A 20,680-nucleotide genomic window follows, 5' to 3' on the forward strand; every position below is an offset into this window, starting at 1 on the left:
TGCTCTTTCTTTTCATTTCAATAGATATAGCTTCGGTTACCATAGAGATGTGTTGGCACTAAAAATAAAAACAAAGAACACATATTTTTTTTAAAAACCCCCAAAGGTAAATAAATAATTCACTTACCTGAAATCCAGTTCGGAAAAAATGTTTTATAGGTAAATGTCCCATTTAAAATATCCTTCAGTGTGAGTGCTCTTGTTGTACTTCCTTCAGAGTCGTGAACTTTGGGAGAAACGGAAACATTATTATAAAAAAGATGATTAATAACTTAAATAAATCCTGAGATTTATTTAATCCTGAGACAGAACTCTCATCTGTTCTGTCTCATGTAATGAAAAGCCTGTCTGGGCACCTGGATGGCTCAGTGGGTTGAGCTACTGACCCTTGGTTTCGGCCGAGGTCATGATTTCAGAGTTGTGAGATCAAGCCCCAAGTGGGGCTCTATATTGAGTGTGAAGCCTGCATAAGATTCTCTCTGTCCCTCTCTCTCTGCCCCTCCCCCTCTCCTGCTTGAGGAGAGCATGCCTGGTCTCTCTCTCAAAAAAAAAAAAAAAGAGAAAAGAGAAAAAGAAAAGAAAATATTTGCCATTGGTAAATACTTGTTTAACTCCTGTCTTAAGATCTGTGAGTGTTATCTCCTTGATGGACAGGCTAATGAAGGCTTAGAGAGGCAGTTTGCTTGACTGGAAGGACTATGAGGGCATCTAAGAGGGTCATGCTGAGCAGCCAGCATGCTATTCAGGCAATGCAGAGTTGTCAGAGGTTTTTAAAAAAAGATGAGATGATGATCCAACAACTCTAAACCTTGCAAAGCCAGAAATGCAGACTAGCCTAAAAACCTAGTCTTTTAAGCAGTTCATTGTATTTTGTCATAGATGCTTGGCTTGGGTTGCTACCGATTTATCAACAACATATTTTAGCATCTCCTTCAGTCAAAAGCAATCAGCCCAAATCTGTACCTCCAGACATCTCAAGAGAGGAAACATGAATGAACCTAGATAATTTCTTATCCTGAGTGGGATTTTTATAAAGAGAAAGTGGGCCGGAAAAAAAAAAAAACAACAACAACAACAACAAAACAAAACAGAAAAGCCACATCATCTATACAGATAATCATAAAGATTCTGGAAGTAGAGGTTTGCCATATAAAACCTCACCTAAGGTAGCTCACAAACCACAAGCAAATTTCACCTATATTTGAATCTTCCAAAACAATTGTGTTTTTCAAACATGACTCTATTCTCAGAACACATTCATTATAGAACTCCTAAACAGTCAGATACGCCAGATGGATAGTATGGCAACCAACTTCCAATCCTCCTTCATATCCATATTGCCATTCTCCATCCCTCCCACCCTACCCCTTCTCTAGGCCATCACTTACAGAACCAAAACTTAGAAAAATGTCCTATACCTTGAATAGCTTTTGTGAATCTGGTATTTGCCCATGCAAAAATAAAACTGTCGGAGATGAGAGCTGTAACTTTATCCTCCTGTTAAACTCTCTCACAGCTTTCCATAACTCTTGGAATAAAGACCAAAAATGTTTGTCCAAACTGTAGACCCTAGCTGGTTCGGAATGGCCCTCCTGTCCTTTCTTGCCTCTCTCTCATTTCTTTTTAGAGTCCAAACATACTGGGGTTTCTGTTCTTCAGATACTCATTTCTTTCTCCAGGGCTGCTCCTCCTTTTTTCCATGTTCTCCCTCTCATTGCTTCTATTCAGGCTCTAATGTTTAATATAAGGTCACTTCTCTGGGAAACTCCTTCTGACCCCCTGGTTTAGATCTGGTTCCCTTGTTATACATTACCACAGATCATGTTCTTTTTTTTTAAAAAAAGCATTTGTCTTGATTTGTAATCTTTATGTATTTGAGTGATTGTTTTATTAATATTTCTCCACCTTCCACTGTATCCTCAAAATAGTTATCATAAGCCAGGGACCATGTCTAGTCTTGCTCACCATCATATCCCTAGTATCTACAACATAATGAGCATTTAACTGATGCTTGTTGAATGAATGAACACATGAAATGAAGAATGGGTGGATGGATGAATGGATGAATGGTTGCATGAGATTTATGCCCTCCTTTTTACAGGATCATTCTACCACTAATATCCTGTAGGGCTTTGATAAGTCAATCTCTGGCATCACAGCTTGCTCACCTGTATTATTATAAAGGACTGGAACTAGAAAATGGTCATAATACTTCCAGTCCTACCACACTAGCTTTTGAAATTCGAGACTCAGAATGCTTTATAAGCTTGCAATTACATAAATGTACAACCATGTGATAAGAGTTAATTGACCACCTGGATAATAGCATCTTCTGCTATTTTAACTGATTCGTATTGATGTATGTATGCTCCATATGCTTAATTAGGACCCTGAATTATTTTCTTCATTTACTAAAAATTATTCTTGTGGCTATAAGAATGCAGGTGCCTGGTAAGCCCTTTTGCAACTAGACACTAAATAATAACATTAAGTTATTCAATTTTTAAGATATTCATCTTCTTACATTCTCTTTAAATTCTAAGTAAGGTTGTACATGTCATACCATTATTCATAATAAAAGTTCTTTCTTTAATTAAATGGTCTTGTGTAAAATTTATATCACTGATTTTATAATTGCTATTCAATGAATAAAAGACCATTTTACTATAATAACATTAGAATACTTGTGAAGTATTTCAATTAAATTTTACTTACCTCTTCTAAAAGAAATTGCAATCTGTTTCTAATACAGTTAAGGGGAAATTCTAACACTGTTTGTCGTGGAAATTACTTTCCTTTTTGAGATACATTTAATTTACGTCTACATAGTCCTGAACATACAGATGAAAAATTTTCAATTTAGTGAATCCCTTTATGATGAATACCAAAAAATTCCTAGATAATTGTTTTTAGAGAACTTTTTTGATATCCAATTCAATAAATAAATATAACCTTGGCAGCTTATTTATTTGCTTTTGTTTATTTACTTTTTTGTCTAGCGTAAGTTATGCTTTGATTATGGTGAATGACTTACATAATAGATCTTCCTCTTTAAATATCCTTGCATGTAATTTTCCTTACTTGCAATTATGCTTAATTGAGAAATTCATAGCAGTTAATCTTCATTTCTCTAGAAGGTTAAATTAAGTGAGCTAATTGAAACGACACATTTAGCTCTATGCTTGGCACATGGTAACTAGTAAATAAATGTCAGCTTTTGCTATTATCATAACTTATCAGTATTCTTTCCATATTTTTTCCTTTTTAAAAATCTGAGTATAGTTGATATACAATGTTACATTAGTTTCAGGTGTACAACATAGTGATTCAACAAGTTTATACATTCATTATGCTATGTTCACCACAAGCATAGCTACCATCTGTCCCCATACCTCGATATTACAATTTCACTACGTTCCTTATGCTGTGCCTTTTACTCCTATGACTTATTCATTCTATAACTAGAAGCTTGTATCTCCCACTCCCTTTCACCCATTTTGCCCAACCTCCTACCAAATATTCTTGATCAGTGTTTCCCAAACACTCATTTGATCACTGGAAATGTTTTTGTTTTTAAATATGTACTAAAATCACAGTAAGTGGAGGGGTGCCTGAGTGACTCAGTCGGTTACGCATCTGCTTAACCCAGGGTCCTGGGATTGAGCCCCGAGTCGGGCTCCCTGCTCAGAAGGGCGCCTGCTTCTCCCTCTCCCTCTGCCTGCTGCTCTCCCTGCTTCTGGATGCGCTCTCTCAAATAAATAAATAAAATCTTTTAAAAAAATAATAAAATAAAATCACAGTAAGGGAAATGCTGTTTCTGATTAGACTATTAGTATATATAATTACTATCATGATATTCATCAGTTGGGCTTGAACATTTTGGTCATCTTCTGGCTCTGTAAATGAAAATACCACAATTATGATCATAAATAGATTTAGTACTAATATTACTTATATGGATACATAAAATTTATTAAAAAACTAGATTTCAAATTATTTTTAGAATACCTACTCACTTTCCTCTTCATATCATTAACAAACATGCTGATCCTTGTCAGAATTCTCAAAAAGATTTTAGGGATTTGTTACGTACACTATTAGAACTTCTAATTCAGATTATCCAGGAAAGTTTCATGAATGTGTATTTAGTATTACTTCCTAGTTAGTCATTTATTTTAAATGGGTGCATAGTAGCTATAAATGCCAATGATCTATATATAGAACTTAGTATATGTCCTTTTATGACTCAAAATATTTGAAAAGCAATTTTAAACATGTATTAATTATACTACTGATTACTATAATGATAATAAGCTCCACCAATACCCAAGAAGAGATGACTGGATGCACAGAAAACATATCCAGGGGAGCCAGCTATACTGATGTGGAAATAAGTTCATGGCACAGATTTAGGGTAGGCAATTACTCTTAAGCTTATCTGTGCTGTAGCCAGGGCTCGGAAAGTGTGATTATGCCAGAGCCAGGCTGGGATTAGAGTAAAACCAAATCAAATGGGAAGAATATAAATTTAGGCATTCTTTTCTTTCTCCTGAAAATGACTAAGTGTTCATCACTGCAATGAAGTGACAAAACTGTTCTGAGAAGTTGCATTAGGTCACATATTATGAGTTATCAAACATGATGTTTACTCAGAATTTCCAATCCAAGTTTTGGTTCTCTGCACATCTAGAAAGACCATAAACATAATTATGTTTCACTACACTATAGTGTTAACCTCTATATCAGCTACCAGCAGAAAATGACCTTCCATTGGCCTCTATGAAAATGCCATTGAGTTATTGCTACTCAATTCTTTCCTAAATTTATTGTACCTGAACCACTTTCATCTCTATATTTATGTGAGCTGCATGAGGCATAGGTCTTTACCTATGACAGTAGTTTGTATTTGGTTTTTCTGACTATTATATGCCCAGTAGCCAGGACACTGCTTGGCATAGAGTGGGAGAGTGAAAAATGTTTGTTGAATCAAGAAATAAATCAACTGAACAGATTTTATGTTAACTTACTTTCATTAATTCTCCCACAAAAATATGCCTGCCCTTACTCTTTACCTACGTCCATGTTGTGAATTTCATATATATAGTCTTCTACCTGGACATGTCTTCATTTACAGAATGTATAAAAAAATTAGTCCTTGGAGTCACTTGGAGTGTTTTTTGAAAAACAGATTCCTAGCCTTTATCTCAAACCTATTGGTTTGGAATTCTCTAGGCCTTGAGACCCTGGTAGCTTTTATTTTTACCAAGCCCCCCAGTTGATGATTCTGCAATTTAGTGATTTCATTGAATCTACTTGATTCAGTGAACTCTTGTGCCTATCAGTGAAATCTCTCTTTGCCTATATAATCCTGGTACATGGGTGGGGTTGGCCTCCATACCAATCCACAGACACCCTATAACCAAGTGTTGATCATGGCTTTCAAGGGATGTTAATGGTCTTCCTTAACATTTCTGCCCCTATTTAGTCCTCTTGCTCACTGTTTTGAGGCTCTGTCCAAATGGACTCTTCTTTAGGTATATTCCTTCTGCTAATCCTTGAAGAATGAAGAAAAGGTAAGGAGACTGATTCTGCCCCAGATTAGATTAAAGGCAGATTGCAGGGAAAGCAGAGAGGTCATTGTTGTCTAGTGGTTTAATGTGTGTGTATGTGTGTAAGTCAGTGTAAAGGGCCACTCCATGGCATCAATCACACTAAACAAGTTCCAGTCACTTGAAAAATATTCCACTAATAGTTACAGAATAAATAAATAGATTTCCATGCACTTTTCCAAATAATGTTTTAATTTGAAACATAATCTTCCAATTGTTTTGGAAGTTTAGTTTTGACATCCATAATTTTTTAACTTTAAGTAACGGAGCAGAAGCACAAATGAATTCTGAAAGCATATCTCTCTTCTACACGTAATTGACATTCACTTGATTAATACCGAATTCCTGACAGTGCCCTTAAATTCAGTTTGGCCCCTTTAGCACAAGTTACTCATACACTGCCTAAACACTCTAATGAACTGTACTTTAATTATTTGCATTTTCAACTTATTAAAGGAACGCTGAAAATTATTTCAATTACAAATCCAAGAAATTACAATTCACAGAAATGATTCATAAGTAGTGAGTCACTATTTTCTGAACTCTTTCTTAAAACTTTGTGTATTCATTATTAAAATTCTGTTTTTATTTCTATCATTTAATTTTCCACTCCTGAAAAATAACATCAGCTGACATCTGATGTTAGCTCTAATATCCATCCTAAACTAAATGAGAAAATATGGTTTATTAAGTGGGGCACACAAATAACTGGCAGGTTATTTTGTTCTCACTCTCAAACTCGGTTTGGAAGCGATGCTTACGAGCCACTTCAGAGAAGGTGACTGGAGCTCCCAGGCACACCACACCTGTGCTTCTGTGGGCTCCGCAGAGATGCCGTCTGGGAGAAGGCGTGAACTCCGGCCATCTCATCACATGGAGTGACTGCCACAAGCGCAAGTGTAGAAAATACTACGGTGTGAGATATACTACTTACAAAGTAATATTGTATTTCAGCAAAGGCTGACAACTCTACACAAAATAGATCTGAGGCATCTTTAGATCAGCAATAATTTGCTAAGTTCTTATAAGTAACAAGCACACCACACAGATCAGTCCCGTTAAATACTCACAGCAACTCTTGGACATAAGTACTTTTATTAACACCATTTTACGGATTAGGAAGTGGAAATCAGAGAAGTAAAGTAACTTGCCTAATACATAACAGAGATGGAGTTTAAATCTACTCCATCTGATTTAGAGGTTGACCTTTTATCACTATATTGTGATTTAAAGTGAAAGCACAGGGGTGCCTGGGTGGCTCAGTGGGTTAAAGCCTCTGCCTTCAGCTCAGGTATGATCCTAGGGTCCTGGGATCAAGCCCCACATAGGGCTCTCTGCTCAGCAGGGAGCCTGCTTCCTCCTCTCTCTCCTGCTTCCTCCTCTCTCTCCCTGCCTGCCTCTCTGACTAGTTACAATCTCTGTCTATCAAATAAATAAATAAAATCTTTAAAAAAATAAAAAAAATAAAAAAAATAAAGTGAAAGCACACATCAAAATAACAACAGAAGAAGAAAACAAACACAGACATAAGGTCAAGAACCAAGCAACACGCAAGAGGTTAGAATAATTACACCCCAAAATGTAGGCTAAGAAAAAATGAGGCAATTTGAGATTGATCAAAGCAAAGAGGTGACTGAAGAATGTAATAGCTCCCAGTTTCTGAAAGCATTTTCCATGGTTCTTTCTACAAACAACAGTGTAGAACATAAATCAAAGGAATTATCAGTTTTTTTAAAGTCCATTTGTGTATTATGTAATTGTTGTGTTACATTATTTTATTTTATTTTTTAAAGGTTTTATTTATTTGTCAGAATGAGAGAAAGAGAGAGAGATAGAGAGAGGACAAGCGGGGGGAACAGCAGGCAGAGGGAGAAGCAGGCTCCCTGCTGAGCAAGGACCCCCCCCCCCATGATGTGGGACTCGATCCCAGGACCCTGGGATCATGACCTGAGCTGAAGGCAGATGCTTAACCAACTAAGTCACCCAGGTGTCCTGTGCTATGTTATTTTGATTTTGGCATTTTTTTTCAAAATCTCTAAAGCTTTGAAGATGAGCAGATTTGGTCAACATAATGCATAAGAACAGGAGCAGTACATCATTTGGGCGACCCTGAAGGTGAAAGCAAACCTCGTCTATTTTTGAAGGCTCACTCAGTCTCCTTTGCCAGCTCAGTTTCCTCTAGTCTCTACTTTCGATTTTGGTGTGGCTCATATTGGTGTTCTTGGGGTCTGAAGAAGAACCACTTTCCTCAGCCATTTCACTCTCCCAGGATTTCTATTACATACCCTTGGGCTGACTCTCCTCTACCATCGCTGCTACACCTGACCCCCACTGGATTTCTTCTCTGGATTTCAGACCTGTCTATTAAACCTCCTCCTTAACATCTCTGCTTGCACACCTCTTGGGCATTTCAAAATCAAGATGTTGAAAGCTAAGACTAAAAGAATTCCATGCTGTCCCTCCAGACTTCTCTAAGTTAATGGCACTATCATTCATATAGTTCCTCAATTCAAATACCTGGGAGTTATCCTTGACCCCCCTCATACCTTACTGCCTTTGTCCAACACCCAAGACCCAAATCAGTCTCCAAAATCTCTCTCTACTCTGTCTGCTTTTCTTCATTTCTATTGCACCCCCAAGGCCAAGCCATTTCTCATTCGGTAGACTATAATGGATGCCTAATAGCTCCACCTACAACTTCATTCCTGGTATTTCATTCAGATTTTGATTTACATTTTCTTAATGACTAATAATGCTAAATATCTTTTTTTGTGCTTATTGGTCATTTGTATACCTTTTATACCTTTGTATGCTTTCTTTTGAGGGAGATGTCTATCCTTTGTCCATTTATAAATTGGGTTATTTGCTTTTTTATTATTGATTTTATTTTTGATTATATATTCTAGCTGCAAGTCCCTTATCAGATATATGATTTGCAAACATTTTTTTCCCATTTTGTGGGTATTCCTTTCACTTATTTGATGGTATCCTTTGTAAACCCAAAACATTGAATTTCAATGAATTTCAATGTCTGTACATTTTCTTTTGTTGCTTGTGCTATTGGTCATATCTAAGAAACTGACTACCCAAGAACATGAAGATTCATTACTATGTTTTAAGACTTTTGTAGATTGAGGGAAACTTTTATAGATTAGGGGCACTTCAGTAGGTTAAGTGTCTGCCTTTGGCTCAGGTCATGATCCTGGAGTCCCTGGAGCAAGACCCATATTGGGATCTCTGCTCAGCGGGAAGTCTGCTTCTCCCTTTGCCCCTCACCCCACTCATGTTCTCTCTTTCTCTCTCTCTCAAATAAATAAATAAAATCTTTAAAAAACACTTTTATAGATTTAGCTCTTACATTTATGTCTGATCCATTTTGAGTTTATTTTTATGTATTGTGTGAGGAAGGAGGTCTAGCATGGGTTTTTTTTTTGTTGTTGTTGTTGTTGTCATTGCTTTTGGGTGTGGATATCCATTTGTCCTAATACCATTTGTTGAAAATACTTTCCCCATTAAATTGTTATGGCACATCTATCAGAAAAGATGAATACCCAACTTTTGTAGCAACATGGACAGGACTGGAAGAGATTATGCTGAGTGAAATAAGTCAAGCAGAGAGAGTCAATTATCAGATGGTTTCATTCACTTATTTGTGGAGCATAACAAATAACATGGAGGACATGGGGAGATGGAGAGGAGAAGGGAGTTGAGGGAAATTGGAAGGGGAGGTGAACCATGAGAGACTATGGACTCTGAAAAACAACCTGAGGGTCTAGAAGGGGCAGGTGGTGGGAGGTTGGGGGAACAAGGTGGTGGGTATTAGTGAGGGCATGTGTTGCATGGAGCACGGGTGTGGTGCAAAAACAATGGACACCGTTATGCTGAAAAGAAAAAAAAAAAATAAAGTGATATATGTTTAAAAAAATTGTTATGGCACCCTTACAAGAAAAAAATCTATGAAATATATATATATATATATATATGGCTTTAGTTTTGGACTCTAAATTGTATTCCATTGATCTATATGTGTATCCTTATGCAGGCACCACACTATTTTGATTATGTAAGTTTTGTAGTAAGTTTTGAAATAAGCAAGTGTGATTCTCCAACTTTGTTCTTTTTCAAGATAGCTATTCTGGGCCCTTTTCATATCTATACGAATTTTAGGTTCAATTTCTGCAAGTTATTTGGGATTTGGGTAAGAATAACATTTAAGAATTATAGTTAGCTGTAGGTAAATTTAGGGAGTACTGGTATCTTAAAAATATTTAGTTTTCTGATTATTAAATTTATGTAAAATGTTTTTCTGTTAGTTATATCTTTTTGTATTGTTTATGGCTAATGTATAGAAATGCAAATGGTTTTTGGGGGGGTTTGATCTTTATTTATTTTTGTTTTGTTTTTGTAATTGATTTTTATATATTGATTTTGTGTCTTGTAAATTTTCTAAAGTTGTTATTAGTTTGAATAGTTTTTTGGTGAATTCTCTGACATTTTTTATAAACCAGGTTATGTCATCTGCAAATAAGAATAGTTTTACTCCTTCCTTTCCAGTCTGGGTACTTTTATTTCTTCTTCTGACCTAATTTCCCTGGTTTAACCACCAAAAAATATTGAACAGAAGTTGTTGAGAACAGAAATGTTGTGTTGTTCTCAATATTAGGGGGAAAGCACTGTATCTTTTATCACTGTAATGTAGTTGTAAGTTTTTTACAGATATCCTTTATCAAATAGAGGAAATTCCTCCTATTTTTAGTCTCCTGAGTGTTTTTATAATGGAAGGATGCTAGATTTTGTTAAATTCTTTTTCTGTGTCTATTGAGATAATCATGTGGTTTTTGTCCTTTTTTTCTATTAATGAATTTTATTATAGTAATCGATTTTTGGATGTTAAACCAATCTTGTATTCTTTAGATAAAGACATGGTAATGTATACATGGTAATGGTATACAATCCTTTAGATGTTGCTGAATTCGGTTTGCTAGTATTTTCTTGAGGATTTTTTCATCGATATTCATAAGATATATTGGTCTGTAATTTTTTTCTTGTGACATGTTTGTAGATAATACCCTCTAGCTCCATCCATGTTGTTGCAAATGGTAAGATTTCATTCTTTTTGATGGCTGAGTAATATTCCATTGTATATCTATTCTGTTCCTTTAAAGAATTCTATCACATCAGTTTTTCTACTGAGTATAAAATCATAGTATGTATGAAAAAATTTAATTTAGATGCTAAGCAATAATATTATTCTTATGATTAAGAGAAATAAAAGTTAGTAACAGCTGTAAGTTATTCAGTTTTTACTACATAGTTTTTGTTATTTTACAAGGATACTGATATTAAAAATAAGTTCTTTCCTCTACGTATAAATAGGGAGTAAATTTTAAACAAAATATTGACTAGCATCTGATTATCTTATGGAAAGCTCATTTCAATTTGTGCCTACCATGTTAATTATTACAATATATTTTAAAACTCATTTTGACATCTCTCATTCTTAATAACTTTTATCCCAGATTACACATCCCCGATCTGAGCTTTAGAACATTTTTTTTTCAAGGTGTGTTTATGACTAGATGTTCTTGTGTAAGTTGTAAAACAATTCGCTTTGGAAATCAGAGACAGGTAAATTCCTCTGCATTATGGGACTCATCCAAAGACCGGGATTATTTTCTATATTATTTAGAATTTGGCAAAACTTGGAGGAAGTTTGCCAAGATTCATTTTCTGTGATTTTAAAATCCAAGTGCAAATTACGGAAATGTAATCTGCAAAGTTGATTCATTTACACTCAACTCAAAGGCTCCTTTATGCTGTGAACCTCCTGAACCTTTTCTTCAACCCTTCAGACTTCCCCAGATTTCCTCCAAAAGAACAGTAAAAAAATAAGCTTAAAACCCTCAAAATGTTTGAGGGAGTCTGTTTTACAGTTCTGAATGTTGATACTGGGAAAATTTCAAACCTTAAAAACATATTCATATCTCCTTTGAAGATGATTTTGCCTCACATGTAACTTATTTTACAAAAAGTGTTAACTGAGGTTATAGTAGTAATAACAAAAATAACACATTTCAACATGCAGACAATCTAAATTATATTTCTTCTTGCAAAATAGTGATTTCTGTTGTATCTAAATTGTCTATGGTTTCAGATATCACCTGAAATGAATTGTATAGGGCATTACCTAGTTAAGTAAGCCATCACTATAAATTTTTATATGTGTGTGTATAATTGTAAATATATATGTATATACATATTTTCCTGTGTTAACTTGTTTATGTAACTTGACCTCACAGCTACCATTCTCTTTTTGGCTCCCTGGACTCACTTGCCTACTTCAGGGACTTTGTGCCTGCATTTTACTCTGCACTGAGGATTTATCCCTGCATTGAGGATTGTGCCCTCCCTGTCCTTAAGGTCTCAGCTCGAATATCATCTCAGAGAAGCCTCTTGGACGAGCTTCATTACATACTGAATTGTGTCCCCCAAATTCAAAGACTGAAGCTCTAACCATCAATCTGGCTGTATTTGGAGACCATGACCTTAAGGAGGCCCATAATTAAGATTACATGAAATCATAATAGTGGAGTCCTAATCCAGTATAACCGGTGACCTTATAAGAAGAGGAAGAGGCACCACGAGTATGTGTGCATAAAGAAAAGGCCGTGTGAGGACACAGCAAGAAGGTGGTCATCTATAAGCAAAGGAGGGAAGCCTCCAAAGAAACCAAACCTGTCCGCACCCTGATCCTCCTAGACTTCCAGCCTCCAGAACCGTGAGAAAATAAATGCCAGCTGTTGAAGGCACTTGGTCTGTGGTATTGGCATTCTGGCAGCCCTAGAGGTCTAACACAACCTTTTACTCTAGGTGTTCTCTTTTACTTTAAGGAATTTGAAATATCTTATATATTTGTTTACTTGCTTTTTATCAGACTGCTCTTTCCTAAGGATGGAGACCTTGCCATTCATGCCCTAGATGGGTAGCAGGTATTTGAAGGTGTTTAACAAATAATTGGTGGGCTAATAATGGATATGTCTAAGGGCCACTGTGGATTGGACGTTGTCGGTATTAGATAAGTCTGGGCTGCTCATTTCAGGCTTTTCATATTGAGTAGATTGTTATTTTCAATCCTTGGAGGAATCATATACCTCCTCCAGTCCAAGGGTTAAAAATCCAACTCTTTCGGGGCACCTTGGTCACTCAGTCGGTCAAGCATCTACCTTCGGCTCAGGTATGATCTCAGGGTCCTGGGATTGAGCCCCGCACCAGGCGCCCTGCTCATCGAGTAGCCTGCTTTTCCTCTCCCCCTGACACTCCCCTGGTTGTGCTATCTCTCGCTCGCTATCTCAAATAAATTTAAAAAAAATTTTTTTTAAATCCAACTGTTTCTAGAAACCAGGCAGCTATTGTAAATGAATGTGGTAGCTTGAGCACAATAAATTACAAAGTTGTAAGGTCTGCGGCAGACTGGAGAATGCATTGCCCACCTAAAGATAGCACATACTTCTCAACTATTGCCATGGGCCCAATGCTGCCAGAATTAATATTTAAAGAGGAGTCAAAAATCTAAGATTATTATGTGAAATCTTCTGATTTTTAAAAATTAGCATCTATAGGAATTTGTATAAAACACTGCAAACTTTTCAAAACAACTGTAAAAGGCAAAATGTTTAAAGGTAAACAAAGGATTTCAGGGAGATCTGAGCACCTAAGGCCAATGTGAGGTAATGGGATTTCTGAGGAAGTGTGAGGAGGACTAACAATGTACTAACAATTGTCTTCTTTTCACTGAGAGGTACTAGAAGCACTGCCCAGGAGAACTTCCAGTTGCTCCCCACTGCATTCCCTCTCTTTTTCTTTCCTTTAGGTTTATCCTCTACCCCATCCCTGAGTTCCTTTTTCTCTCCTGTTTTTGCATCAGAGCTGTTAGTAGCCTGTATGAGTGCCTTGCTCACAAAAGTTTCTGAAAAATATTTGTTTTCGAGCCAAGGAAGTGAGGGTTAAGAGCAGGAATGATACGCAGGGGTAAAACTCCCTACTCTCAGAAAGGAGTACGTTGTTGAAATTGGAATACATCGCACAGGAAGGCCTACTTGCCATCTTTGTGTTATATGTATATTAGGATAAAGACCACAATAAAATTTTAGCTATCATTATTTCAGCAACTACTTTATGTTAAATCATAAAAAATAACAGCTAATATTTATGGAGCATTTGCTTATCATCATGTGGGGAGCTCTGCGCTCAGCAGAAGTCAAGGGGAAGGCCGTTCATGCTTTTACATGTCCCTTCACACACAAATTTCACAAATTCCCATCCAGGAATTGAGAGACTATAAATTGTGAGGGAAGGCCATATAGAATTTCCTTATGAAATTCTGGAACATCTATCACTTTCCAATGCCAGTTTTTTTGTGTGTTTGTGTTTATCTCATGAAATCCCTTAAAACAAGATCTGTGCATTTATTTTGGGGGTTGGCAAAAATAAGGGGAAGGTGTGGAGGTTAGTTTCTGTTCTCGGCCTGGTTGCATCTTCACAGGGGAAGTGGAGCGATCCTTTGGAAGACAAGAGAAAGTGAATAGAGGCAGAAGACTAGAAAGGACCTCTGTGGAACAGGGGTAGACTGTGGTCAAGGGGATGGCCTGGGACTAAGGAGTAGAAACCCATATGTGCTTCCTATTTGGGGAAAATCAAAATGGGAAATTTTGGAAGTTTCCAAAACAGTTGTCCTTTATGTTTATTATTACGTGGCTGATCTAAATGGATCTTTTTCATCTCACCACTATATTTTCCTATTTGTTCCTAAAATCCTGCCTAATTCCTCTACATTTCTTTTGGAACTGAGGCTGGTCTTCCCTAGGACCTTCTCCTCGTGTGGAAAAGCCCATCTCTCACGTTCTTTCCCCAGGACCTGGTGGGGAATGGCAGAAATCCTCTCCGGTGGTGATGACCGTGCCTCCAGAGTGGGTTTTTAACCTTGCTTTTCCCAAGGATATCTAGACCACTGCACCTTTCTTTCCCCAGCAGCTGGCACAATGATGGGCAGGTCATTGGTGGGATTTACTTCAGTAATAAATAAGTGAACCGAGGTTTCTTAAGTGAGTCCTTAGGTTTCTCAAAGGATGACTGTTCTTTGGCTGGCGCAGAAATCCTGGGCTAAGAATAGGAGGGCACCTAAGGCCAATGTGAGGTAATGGGATTTCTGAAGAAGTGTGAGAAGGCTAACTGGAAGCTTACTTGGCGTTGAGTTCTCTGTTCCTCCTTCCCTTCTCCTGCCTTAGTACCTTAGATGCTGTTCTCACTAGGCGTTGGGCGGAGGTGAGAGGGAAGCTCCAGACTTGAGAAAGGAGTGGGGTGTCTAGGAGGGAGGTCAGAAGGATGCGCTTAGCAGCAGGGCTGCCTGGACACAGACATGTGGGAAGCAGGGTTTCAACCCTGGTCCTACTCAGGAAATGGAATGATGACCAGTCCTATGTCCAAGTTATTCAAGTGGCATTCGAGAAGTTCTTCAACGAACTTAGAATAGACAGAATGATATTATCGATAGAGAAGATACAGTTCTCAGCTTTTTGGTGATTTTTTTGTTGCTCAATGAGTATTAAATTTCATATGAAGTTAATTTGATTATTTGACTGTTTCAGGAAATTACTTTGCTCTGAGAAGAATCCTGTTTGTTGAAACAGAAAACTATGTTACAAATGACAGGGACTTTATACTCTATGTACTTTATAACATGTATTATGTGTATAAGATACATGTCTACACTTGGGAAGAAGGTAAGGATTGAGATTGTACATAATTACACAAATTTCTATGTGCTGTATACTTACATACTTTTTACAAATGTATAACTATAGTATGTTTCTCATTAAAAATGATGGCTTGAACTCCAAAGTACCCATTGCAATCCAATCTTGTCTGTGGACATAGGGTAAACTCACAATAATTTCCACGCACTTTTATTCTCAGAACATTAATTTTTGAGGAGCAAAATGTTAATTTCAAGTACTGGCGAATTTCGTTCCAAACAAAGCGTTAATTTTGAATGGATTAGCATTCAATACAATTAGACTTAACCTACCACCTGACAGATACTCATATGGTATGAGGGAAATATGCCCCTAAACCACTGAGGTGAGACACTGCTCTGAAAACAATTTTAACTTGAAAAACCATGAAAAATATGGATGTACACACATACACACACACACACACACACACACACACACACACATCTCAGCAGCTTAAGCTTCATTGAATACCAGCAGAGAGCAGAAATAAGGACTAAAGATTAACACCGAAGATATAAGAACGCTGCTTTCATCTTATTAACTTCTCCATTTTGTAATTGTGTGAAAATCCCACTAGCATTTGAATTTTTTGAAATATTTTTCTATATTTCATTGTTTAAAGCAACAGATCATTTTTTAGCTAAAGGCTTACCATTGGTCTTCCTTTACTGTCAGTCTGTAACCAAAAATATTTCCCATCTTAGCTATCATAAGCTTTTAACATTTATTAGTACAAACTTTCCCTCTCTCCCTAGACCCCAAGGCACAAGACCTGTTTTTGTTATAATTTTTTCCTGTTTTAGAATCTGAGCTCTTCATCAACTGTTTCCCAAGAACCTATTTCCCTAATATCACTGGATTATTTGTGGGCAGAGTCTTAATTTAAATTCAAACTAGCCCCAATATCAGTTCATAGTATCCTCCAACGTACAGCAAATCGAGATCAATGTTAACCTTCCTAAAGGATGCACTTATCGGTAATAGTCTTGATAATAGTCTTCTAATCTGATCTGTCATTGCTACTGCATCTAGGAGCAACAATTTCACCTTTTCTGTAGCTACTCTTGGGATCTGTTTTTGCCACTGCCTCCGTACATGTTTGGAAAGTCTCATAATACAAAATTCCATAGGTTCTGTTGTGACTTTTCTATTCTTACTTATTTTTACTTTCCATAAGGCAATCCAATAATGAAAAGCAATGTTAAAAATATTTTCTCTAAAGGCCTGTCCAAACTTGCAATTTAGCAGATATTGTTGGGGGTGTGGGGGTGATACGGAATAGTGCTTAGGTTTTTCTATTGCTGAAGTAATACTGGGAATCTCTTCCTACTCGTGCCTTAAATTCCTCAGTATTTCTGGTTGCTCAAGAACATATCTGTGAGCTTATATGTCTTCTTAGAAATAACAGATTTACTTTGGGAAATAAGCACTTAGGAAATGGTCCATCACTTGTGACCATGCATTAGTGCACTTTTGGAGCTATTCTAAGCAGGGAGAGCAAATCAGAGAAAATTCTTACCTCTTGAAGGACGTAAGACAATGCACATCACCAATAAAGCAAGCACGGCAGAGGTAGCAACTCCAAATACAATTTTTAACCATGTCTACATAAAATAGAGAAAATTGACAGATACACAGTTTCTGTTAAATAGTAGAAATGGTTAGATTTTGTTTACACCTAAATCCTATTTCTCCCTCCCCACAAAGCCTTTGATTGTTTTCCACTGATCTGGCTATAATGGCTGGAATTCTCCCAGCTCTGCAAGGACAAATGTTTCTACAGTATATTTAGAACAATCTCCCAATCCCAACCCACTCCAGGAAGTACATACTTATGTACAAATCCTCACCTTCTAAACAATAGAAAACTGTGATCGAACTCAACTCAGCTGGCCCTCCTTCTTTAGCAATACCTGAGGCTGCGTATACTAACCTTCATTTTTCCAGATGTTTTTGAAAGTTAGCTAATTCTGACTTCAGAGCGTGGGTCACCGGATCTGTGAAAACCGTTGAAAAGAAGCAAGTCGCTCTTCAGAGTTGGAAGCTGAAGCTAGGACAAGGGTTTTTTTCTTTCCACGGACTTTTGAATACCGTGCCAAATTTCGAAAGATTTCTGTAAAATTAGAAACAGATTTTGGGGGCGTTCTTGGCCTTGAAATGAACTGTGAGTGGCTCAAGAGAGGTTTTATAGCCTTCTCATCCTTGTAAATTCTACACCAGCATCTGCTTACGTTGACATACAGAGGTTTTAGTTTGTTTGTTTGGTTTTTTTTTAAACAAGTTCAGGTTTATGTTTCATTTTCTTCTAGAAATCACTCATGGATCACTTGGGCAATTGATTGCATTGTGTGTAACCTTTTTATTTGCCACCAAAAGAAGAACTTTAAACAGTATAACTTCCAGGTATACACAATATACTTATATCTATTTTTTTTTTTTTTTTTTTTTGCAGAGAAAGAAAATTAAAGCCAGATAACATTTCGTGAGACATACACCACATAACTGCACATTTTTCTTCCTCTGGGAGATTATGAGGTACTTGCGGACAGAAATGTTTTTCTTTCAGCACAATTTCTTTGTCCATATAGCACCATATGCACTTTCAGTAAATACAGAAGTTTAAAAATTCAACTGTCTAAACCCACGACTGCTTTACTTTAAAGAAATAAAATGCCATCTGGTGAAATTTAGTATGGGTTAGGTGTGTATGCACAGGCCAGAAAGATGGAAAGATCAGTAAGAATAATTTACCAGCAGACCTTTGGAAGAATGGAAATGGCTTTGCAAAAGTGATATTTTTGTTTCCATCTCAGAATATATTCTGAGAGAGAAGACCATTCAGTAATTATAAAACCTCTAAAACAAATAAAAAAAACATTTGAAAACAGAGGTAAGTCTTAAATAAATTTTCCTTTTGGCTAAATCCATATAATTCCAAAGCAATTGGTCGACCTGACAGATCAGAAAAAAATGGTTGACTGAATTTTTAAAAAATACATACATACAACAATTTCTTGGAGTATCCTGGCTGCTTTCAGTGAAAGACACTCAGATTCTGTGGTTCCACAGAAACACAATTGTTAACCTACTCTGTCTTTAGTTTTTCCACTAATGATTTTCTTTTCTGGAAGTTTATGATGTTCTCAACCTGATGAAAACAAACTTCATGGTGGTATTTCATGGTTTGTTCATGAAAGATAATGAGGAAACAGTACTGAAATCTGTTGCTGTTTGCTTTAATCAACTGGTCTGGCTACCATGGGAGGCTTTCTCCAGCAAACAGCAGGACAGTGGCTTGCGAACTTCCTTTCAGACATTCTCCAGACATCCCTCCCTGAATTCCAGTCTCATGAAAATTCTGTTGAGGAAAATGAGTCATTAAGCACTTACTGGCAGAGAGATGTAACCACCCGGATGCTAGATGAGCCTCCTTCTTTGGCAGTTGATGGGACCAGCTCTTTACAAACTGAAGTAATGATTTAGAGTAATAGCCATGTTATGCTCCATATTTGCAGGCATGTCCAATGATTGTGAGATCCTCAAATCAGAGATAAAAGCCACCAGCTAGGTTCCAAATGAACAGCTCCCGTGTGAGTCCTCTCGATTGATTGCCTCCTTTGGAAAATTCACACAGCATGTTCTCAGAAGTTCTGTCCCAGCCTGCCAAAGCCCTAGAGTCCACAAGTACTTTTTAGTGTGTTATTTCCAAGACTTCACATTCTGAAGAGTGACTGTAATAAACGATGAGGGTGTAATTAAAATGGATACTATTCGCTTTAGCAATTAAAAATGCACCGACATGTGTCTGGTCTGAGGACCATTTAGGATTGCAGCCAAGTGTGGGCGTCCACAAGAGACTCATTTCATGGGTTCTATAGAGAAATTGGGGTGCTTTAAGTGGAACAAATTTAAGTTGAAACTGTGAGTGTGTGGGGGAAATTTTGAGGCTGAAATACGTTTACTTAGTTTTGTTTATTTTTTTCCTTGGAAGGTTGGTGATTCAAATTCAACTTCTGGAAAATTCAAACTGGTTTAAACTGTTTTTAAAAAAACGAGAGTGACTACAGAAGTAAAGATGTCAAGGATTTTTCCATGTGATTCCATGGGTTAGGGACATGTTGCTTTAATAGAGCTTCACATGCCCATCCCTCTGAGATACATCCAAACAGAGACTCCCACAAGAATTTGGATCCTTTTAATATTACAACATCTTTACTGGCTTTTTCTTCTCCTGGAGTGAATATGAAAATGCTTATCCTAACATTTTTTTAAAAACATTAAGGAAACTGACTACCATTCTTATTGTGTACAGTGAATCAACATCCAATCAGCATGTTTGTCAGGAAAACATATATGCATACCCTCAGCCTGTGCCTTCAGGGAGTTTACTTTACAGCACAGGCAGGACAGGCAAGTTCATACATATTTGTTTCTTTTCCCTTTCTGAAACTCTGGCTGAGAATGAGCCTTAGGCTGTGTTCATGCTTAGCAGGAAAGAGACTCGTGATGGGCTGTTAGGTCAGCCTGGACCCAGGAGGAGAGTCACGAAGTCCACATACCATGTTTGTAAGCCATAGAGTAGGTCTAGTTTTGGTCAGGACTGGGACTTTTTTCAGAAAGTGACTCTGGATCTATTCAAAAGCAACAAAAATGGAAAGTATGACTTCGGCCTGTAAAAACATAAGAGCGAGAATTAGGATGGTAGACTCTCAACTGCGCTTTTCCCAAAGATGGGCCTTCTGAGGCTTAATTTGGATTATGACTACATTCTGGTAAGCCCACTGGAAAAGTTAACTATAACATAAATCTTTAGCTTGCGAAGACAGATTTCTAGAACTATTTAGCAATAGCCATTGTGTGTCTGCCAAAAATGAGTTTGATTTAGATGTTTTCCTAGAAAACACATCCAGTGATATACTCATAGAGAGTGAATGGGGTAAGACCATGCTGAAGGCATAAATAGGGTTGCTGTCTTTTTACTTGGGGGTAGGGGAATAAAAAAAGAGATATACATTTTTGAACCAAAAATCTAAGACTAAGATTATTTAAGGACAAGTGATAAGTAAGGGGTATCAATATGAGGGCAAGCGCGGAGCCAACATAAGCCTTGATTTTTATCAAATGAGAATTTGCTCTTGAAAAAGCAATGTGTGCCCATCTGATTCCTTAGATTCAATAAATATTTCCAGTTCAGTGGTATATACAAAGGGTTTTAATACATTATTTCATCTAACTCATAACCAAAACTCATTCTACTGATTAGGAAATGGAGCCCAG

The 20,680-nt window shown here is 36.9% G+C and overlaps 1 protein-coding gene across 5 annotated transcripts in view; it reads right to left on the reverse strand.

Annotated features, from left to right (window-relative positions):
- Nucleotides 1-18,969, reverse strand: part of LOC123951175 (fibroblast activation protein alpha) — a 74,108-nt gene extending 55,139 nt beyond the window's left edge. For 3 of the 5 annotated variants that reach the window (XM_046019898.1, XM_046019896.1, XM_046019894.1), the window contains exons 1-3: nt 16,923-16,976; nt 6,371-6,491; nt 128-226 (exon numbers count right to left, since the gene is read on the reverse strand). In XM_046019898.1, the coding sequence (XP_045875854.1) occupies nt 128-226; nt 6,371-6,479 (208 nt within the window). In that variant the 5' untranslated portion in view covers nt 6,480-6,491; nt 16,923-16,976. Of the gene's footprint in view, nt 1-127; nt 227-6,370; nt 6,519-16,922; nt 17,010-17,336; nt 17,517-18,793 lie in introns of those variants that run through there. The other 2 variants (XM_046019897.1, XM_046019895.1) reach the window with 2 other exon arrangements.
- Nucleotides 18,970-20,680: the final 1,711 nt, after the last annotated feature.

This window comes from Meles meles, chromosome 9 (assembly GCF_922984935.1).
Source record: "Meles meles chromosome 9, mMelMel3.1 paternal haplotype, whole genome shotgun sequence".
In the NCBI taxonomy this organism is placed as follows: Eukaryota; Metazoa; Chordata; class Mammalia; order Carnivora; family Mustelidae; genus Meles; species Meles meles.